At 40.4% G+C, this 8,017-nt stretch overlaps 1 protein-coding gene across 1 annotated transcript; it reads right to left on the reverse strand.

The window, feature by feature from the left end:
- Positions 1 to 294: 294 nt before the first annotated feature.
- LOC145468259 (glycine betaine transporter 1-like) lies at positions 295 to 7,661 on the reverse strand. The gene is made up of 3 exons (XM_081451943.1): positions 7,220 to 7,661; positions 4,299 to 4,353; positions 295 to 3,646 (listed from the first exon to the last, which is right to left on the reverse strand). Exons 1-3 carry the CDS (start codon positions 7,623 to 7,625, stop codon positions 1,714 to 1,716), a joined length of 2,394 nt encoding a protein of 797 aa, XP_081308069.1. The 5' UTR covers positions 7,626 to 7,661; the 3' UTR covers positions 295 to 1,713.
- Positions 7,662 to 8,017: the final 356 nt, after the last annotated feature.

Below are 8,017 nucleotides of genomic sequence, written 5' to 3' on the forward strand. Positions count from 1 at the left end.
AGCTGGCAAAACGAGGAAACGGATTTCAGCCTAAATGGTTAATTACTTCCAGCTAAACATCTGCAGAGAAAATTTTTCATGGTCGCTCGCGTTAAACAGGGTTTGTAAATCATTTCAGTAACTTTTGGCTCAAAATATACTTCGAATTCCTTTCAAATCTTCAACACCATCACACTTTCTTCATGTGGAATACGAAGAAAACCAAAATTTTAACAGGGTATCGATCGTACCAAAGCAGTTGTGCCGAATGGTAACTGATCAAAAATCTCTATTAATATAGATAAACACCTAATCTGAACGTGGTTCAAGCTTTATTTGACCAATAAAAAATAGCACTTAAAACATAATAGGCTCGATTACCAGCCGCTGTTCAGGAAAGGAGCCTGCGCTAGAAGATCGGACTCGAGAGACGGACCCAAAACTAGCCTAAAAAAGAAAATAAGAGCATTTCTTTTATCATTACTTCTTCGAGTGCACCCTGAAAGATACTTTGACAGCTCAAAATAGTTTCATCATGAACACCCAAATCTTATACTCCTAAGCGTTGCCATCCACCAACTTTTTATATGGGAGACCCCCGGGAAAAATAGGATAAGTAAGTAACCTCGCTATAAAACGAAAGATTTATATTCCCTCCACGGGTTAAAAAGTATACCTTGCATCAGATACAATTCCATACTGTCTAGAAAATTACGTTGGCCAATTGAAAAAAAAAACTGTCGAACTGCTCTAAAAACTTTATTGTGACAAATTCGTTATGTTATAAAAGAACATAAAAGTTCATGACTGAAATATGTACACCTAAATTATATGAAAAAATTCAGACGTATACATTAACCTTTCATTTTTTTCTAATTACGGAAACATTTCAATATGAAAATGTGGAAAATGTGTTCAGTGTTCATGGTGACATCGTGAAGTCAAATTTAAAGAAGCGAAGCTAGCTATGAATTCGCGCTTAAATAACTGTTGAAATAAGCGCTTCGATATAAGTTGACAAGATAGGTATATTAATGGCAAAAAAAGGTTCAGAAATGAAATTTCGTTTATCAGGTAATCGAGTTACTTAATGTTTAAGAAGGAATCCACCAGAAGTTCGAGTAACAAGTGGACAAAACCTTGGAACCGAGATTATTTACATGGTATTGGAAACTTCTGTGCGACTGTTTTAAAAGAAATTAATTTGAACTTCGTATGAATCACTTGAAAGAACTGGTGAAAATGAAACTGACGATGATATTTTACCTGTGTTTGCACAATTTCTCAGAACTTCGAAATTTATTTTCGCGAGTTTCTCCCTTGGGAAACTGTTTTCAGTGTTATTTTAGGCAACTATTTATATCTTAAGCTTTAAGAAAACGTAAAAATGACTGTGAAATAACTAAAATTATTCTGGTACCAGGTTTTTATCCACTAAATATCGAAATTGCTCGATTTCCTATCGGATTTCGCCTTAATTTTTCCCTTAGTTTTATTCTGAAATGTTCCCGTAAATACTAGAAATACATGAATATTCTTGACGTATTTGTCTGTTACAAGCAAGAACTTACTGTTTGGAATTCCAATAAAGTATGGGATAGCTATGTTAAGCTATGGTTATATATTCAAATTGGTGAGCTTGGAGGAGACCAAACACACATGCATTAAATGATTATAAAAGTTAATCAGTGAAAAGCGAACACAATAAACATGAGTTAGCAACGGTCCGTGTCATTAAACGACATTGGTCTTGGACCAGAAAGAATTTCCAGATCGCATTGATAAATCGTCATCAGCGGCTGGGTTGTAGTGACTCCCAGACTGGGACAGGTCGTGAAGGGACATCGTAGGTGTCCAATTTCCATCGGACTGGGGAAGTCCTTTCTCTGGTAGTTTTAAGGTGTGATCCATGTGATAGGCCTTTCCATTGGCTGGTGTTTCCTCTTTGTACCCGTATGCGCCACTCGCACGGTGACCATTAGGTTTGTCTGGTTTTTCCACCATGGGGTAGTCTGTTCGGTCCAGGTCATAGGCGTGATCCATGTGGTGCTCCATCTGGTAGGCTGCAAACGGGTACAAGACCATCACTGCAAAGAAATCCTCCACGCTGTTGCCATAGATATTGTACCTCAAGCGAATGGAATAGCGAATGGATGTGGCGTAGGCGAAGAAGCCCATCAGTATAGCCCAACCAACGTAGGAAATTGCGTCTACAGCAGGCTCCACCGCCATCAGAATGATCCAGAGGTAAAACATGACCGCAAGGATTAACATGTACACCCATCGAGGTTTCTCGTTTTTGCCACTGATCTTGTAGGCAGCATTTCCCATCGAATACCAAGGTGCAAATGTGGCTAGTAGAACCTTGCCGACGCTTCCTTTTGTTGGACTGCTCAGGACGTCCAAAAGACTGGTGCTGAACTGCGGACCATGTGGATCAAGGTCACCGCCCTCCATCTTCACAGCACGCCATAACGCTACACACATGAAACAGAGAAGTACAGTGTACGGGACACCGGAGGCGATTGACATGGACTGCAAGGCTACAAGCCCTTCTTCGCCTCCTGCATTCAGCAGCGCTGTAGCTGTTGCGCCTTCTGTCAGGGCCCAAAAGACACGCTGGGCGACAGGGGGTTCCGGGTCGCCATTTGCTGAGAGGCAATCGATCACAAGAGAACCACTATCGGAACTGGTGACGAAATAGAGGATAATACTCATGAGTGAAATAACAGAGAGGAACGTTCCTAGGTCACCATACTGCTGCACGACATCAAACCACATGTCGTTCTTTCCTCTGCAGGACAAGCGGTACAGGCCTTTATATGGAGCCAAGGATCCCCTTCCTCCCATTATGGAGTCGCACGTTATGTTTGCAACCGCAGCATCTCGTTCCATCTTCAAGCCTTGGCCACCAAAAATGCAAAACCACAAGAATGCGTACAGGATCGGTGCTGTCATTGTGCCGTTGATGAACTGTCGGATGGTTCTTCCCTTGGAAATCTTCGCAATAAACATGCCCACAAACGGAGACCAGGCGATCCACCATCCCCAGTAGAAGATGGTCCAGTCATTCATCCATCGCTCCGCCTGCTTGCCATCGGGCGCATTTCCCAGTTGTGCAAAAGCATCTGTGTGAAATCCAAGTTGCACGATCCACTGTAAGTAGTAACCAATGCTCTGTACGTACACATTCAATGAATGCCAAGGGTTGTCGTAGAAGAAGCCAATCAGCATGATGAACATGCCCAGCGTGAAGCAGATCTCGCTTAGCCGACGGATGCCAACCTTCAAGCCACTTACCACAGACGCCGTGGCGCATGCTGTAATTGACCAAATGATGATGACTTGGTTGGTCCCGCTGTTTTCAATGTCTGGATTGAGACGATGAAAGCCATTGTTGATCTGCATGCAGCCAACTCCAAGACTGGTACACACACCAAACATGGTGCACACCACAGAGAAGATGTCTACCGCATCACCCATCCAGCCGTAGATCTTATCACCAATAAGTGGGTAGAAACAGGAGCGGATGGTCATAGGAAGGCCTTTTCTGTAGCCCACGAAGGCGAGAAGGAGACCCACTACCACATACACGATCCATCCGTGGACGCCCCAGTGAAACAATGTCAAGTTGATGGCGTCCTGGGCACGTTGATTGTCGCTGTATCTATATAGGAAAAAATGCAGTAAAGTGAAGAGCTGACTGAGAAACAGCTATAGAACAGTTTGGTACCATAGTGTAGTAAAGCCTGCATCGGCTTATCTCCGGTTTCAGGGGCATGAAGCGACTAGGAGTATTTCTACCCCCTTCCCCCCCCCCCCCCCCCCCCGATGGTGATCGCAGGGCTAGCTCCATCCCTAGCATTAAATCCGCCAGTACCAATTTATACACCTGGGTGGAGAGAGGCGTTGTGAGAGTAAAGTGTCCTGCCCAAGAACACAACACAATATCCCTGGCCAGGGCTCGATTCGGAGGCGAGCGCACTAACCATGAGGCCCCCGCGCCTCCACTTCTACCGTTTGGTACCATACCGTAGCCAGATTCGCAATAAGCCAATCAGAACTTAATTATTTGAAAAAATCTCACCACCTGTTCTTTTGTACTCTAAAGAAAAAACATGGCACTTAGATTTTTCCAGTTTTTTAGTCTAAAAGTTTTACTGGCTATTGGAGGATGAAGTCAACAAATTTGTAATTAGACAATGTTTTTGCCTGATGTCATAATACATGAATAAAGCCCAAGTGGGTGACTGTGTACGTGTACAGGATCGACACAATTAAAAAAAAAAAAAAAAGAAGCAAAAAGAAGTCATATTTACCTGCCCCAATAACGGTTTCCATAATCTCCTGGTTCATAATGCCATACAGGTTCAGCTGCAAGGTAACGAACCATGTAAGTTTAATAATAATGTTATTGCATGATGAAGCAGTCATCTATTAGTGCGATACAAGACACTAGACCGTAAAACAAGTAAGTTGAGAGGTCTTGTTGTTTATCAAAATGTACACGGCACGGTGATCAAATAATACGCAACTTTGGCAAAGTTTTAAAAACATCTGTACAGATTTTTTAAAACTTTGCCAAAAGTTGCGTCTTATCATGATTATTAAAATTTGATGACATTAAAAAAAATTCACTGTGCCGTTTTTGAATTATAAGCCCCTAAAGCTGTTATTATGGGTGTTTTTAACAGGTCATACTGTTGTTATGGTAACACATTGTGTCACGAAAATGATAACAACGTGTTCACCAATGATCGGGTGGTTATTAGATACCATTATTGTAGCTTCAAGTGCTAAAAAGTGGTTGTAACGACCCATCAAAATATAAGTGCTGGAAACTGTTAAGGAACTACGTCACAGTGCGCGCATCTTAAAAAGTTAAGTTTCCCCTAAATCTTTCAAGTTCGTCGTTTGTCATCCATGTCAATCTTTTCCATCCTTAACCATCCTTGTTCCTGTATCGTTTACTGTCATCTCTTTGATGTTTTTCTATCTTGGAAAAGTACTATTTTCAGGTTTCCTTCAATTTAAAGGTAATTTTGCACGTTGTCAAAATTGATGAAAATTTCGTGACCGAGCTCCTTTGCTTCTTTCAAAAAAGAACATCGACCGGCTTTAGGTGTATGGCATTTTTTAAACATTCGGCCTAGAGTTTTCAATTCGTCTCAGCGTTGTTTTTCAGTCTTCCAGATCTTGGTTAACCATCCCTTCCTCATTTCACTCTATGTTTCCTTCTCATTGTTTTCATAACTAACTCAACGTTCTTTAGGAAAGACCGCCTAACCGCAAACAGGTATTGACCAAGAGGTTTATCAAACGTTAATAACATCGTATTTACATGTAGTTTGTTTGGTTTAGCAGAACATGAACTGTCGGCATTTAAGTCAAGAACTTTAACTCATTATTTATTTTTGACTGTCTGCCAACTTTCAACCGGACCAATGATTTGTTTCGTTCTGTACGGATAAACAAGGCAAGGGTCAAGATAGCAGTAACTAAATCAGTCTTATCACGATGACATTGCAAGTAGAAACGCAGTGGTGCGGTAATTTAATTTCACTAATAAAAAAAAACTAAAATTAAGGGCGTAAGCTGCGTGACTGTCGCCGATTGAAAAATTGCTAGTGACAGAAAAGACGCAGCAATTCTATTGTCGTCAATTTTAGTCCCTTTAGTTCTCTTGTTGCCTTCAGTTGTATTTAGTTGTACCCAGTTGTATATTTTAAAATAATTCGGGTAAAGATGACCCGCCTAGATTAGCTCAGTTACCCGCGGGCATGTTATAATTGTAATTTTAATTTGAAAACAAAAATAAAATTTATGTTTGTTCTGTATGTCGCGCATACCATGGTCATTAAAAGTCACATCGATACACTGTAACCAAACGAATGAAAACCATTTATCGTTTAGACCCGGTAATAGGCCACGTTCGATATATCAAAACTCTAACATGGCTCCGAGACTTTCCGGACAAAATTGCAAAGTTGTTGAGTTTCCTTTGTGTTTCAATTCCTAAAGGAGACTTGGACGTGAAGAAAGCACCTCCAAATAAAAAAGTTTGTCCTGAAAGTTTCGGAGCCAGAATATTGATATATTGAAAGTGACCTGTTGACTTTGCGCAAGATTCTGATCTCTTGAGTACAGTTTACTTTGAAATCATCGGATGCAGCTTCAAATTGAATTGAAGATCAGGCGAAAATGCCACTTCTCCATACTGCCCCTTATTCATAGCTCATGGTATTAAGTGGAAGGGTTTGTCGAAATATCAAGATATACTGACATTTCAGTGACCACTGTGATCGTGTGTGTGATTGTCTTGCCCATAAATATGCCGGTTTATTATTCTGGTATTACGAGCATTGATTCAATATTTGACGCACAAGAGGCTTGTAGCTGAAGTGTTCCTAGCAGATACTTGTGACCAGCTTGAAGCGGTTTAATTTCGATCGGGTTATATATATATGCTCTTTTTAAAATCCTTTCACAACAAACCTAATTCATCTGCTTTCGGATTTGCTTCGAAACTGAATTGATAATTTATTCTTTGTGTTGTATTGTGTTTTTGTTATGTCTTAGATTTAGAAATGCAATTCTGATTTGCTTCGTAACAGAATTGATAATTTATTCTTTGTATTGTACGTGTTTTTGTTATGTCTTAGATTTAGAAATGCAATTCCTTGGTTGGTTATTTAAGCGACTAATGCTGAAGAAAATTTAGCCATTGAGAACTTGTTCTTTCGTTTTACTTTAAAAATGGACTCTGAACAGATTAATCTACAATGAGTCTACAATGTCGCATGAGGTAGACATGTGGGTAAGGTCAAACGCGCCTAAATTTTGAAAACAAAAACAAATGATTGTTATGCATGAAAGCATTACTTGGGTCCTTGTTTCAGAGTACGAAAAATTTCCGCTTAATGACATGACGCACATAGGAAAAAACCAACCGCAAGACATATTTCGTTACAAAAGTTTATATCACATAGAGTACACATATATGGCATGATCTTGAACGCACGGGTCACGTACGTATTTTTATCGACCGTTAAGTTGGCAAAGTAAAAACACGGATATTTTCTATGAAGCGGAACCACTATTAACATACTTAATAAATGATTTCACATTCCTTTAATTACAAGTAGAAACCTGCTTCTTCGATACAAGCATTTACCAGCCCTGTAAATAGCGGATAAATAAGTAAAGTTTAACGAACTATACCGCAGGCCAAAAGACTTACCCACTCCGAAGTAAAACAAGCCAATCCCGATACCGGCAGCAAACAACATTGTGAAGTATGTCAGGTCATTAAAGTCCGGTTTGTCATCAGGTTTTCCGAGTTTCATTTTACCATACTTGGAGAAGTAGAGGACAATAATAAACAGAAACCACACATCTTGGGTGCCGATGTACATCCAGGTGAACACCTCTGTGATCCACAACATCCATTTGGACATCTCGCGGTTAGCGACATCGGCCTGAACTGCGCACCAAATTACGAAGAACCAGATGATTGCAGCGGAGAAGAATGTCACCACCGGGTTGAAACGCAGGAATATTCCAATCTTTACGTTTCTGATAGTTCCCCATTTCCAGTTGACGCGAAGCCAACGGAACCTTTCTGAAGCGTTTTCGTCTATCTCCATGTTGTCCGACCGGCGAAGACTAAACAATGTGAAACTACTACAGCATGTAAACTATGTTGCGTGCATTTCCACTTAAAAGAGTCCGCCCCCTTGAATTAATTGCCACCTAACGGGTCAATGCCATGATACGTTATGTTTAACAAAGAATGATTTGACAGCATCCATTTTTTTAAGACTGGAAAACTACGGGGCTTATATATTGAACTGCGTTAGTGGAACACTAGTTAGCCGTTTACTCGTTTAAAATAGGGCTCACCATAACTTTTGCTTCAATCAAATAACGATTTCAAAGCTTAAGACTTTTAATTCAAGTTTATATGACAGCCACTATTCACCTTAGAAGACGGATAACTTTTACAATGCGTCTAACATTAGATCAGTGTGAAGGTCGC

This window comes from Orbicella franksi, chromosome 14, assembly GCF_964199315.1.
Source record: "Orbicella franksi chromosome 14, jaOrbFran1.1, whole genome shotgun sequence".
NCBI lineage: Eukaryota > Metazoa > Cnidaria > Anthozoa > Scleractinia > Merulinidae > Orbicella > Orbicella franksi.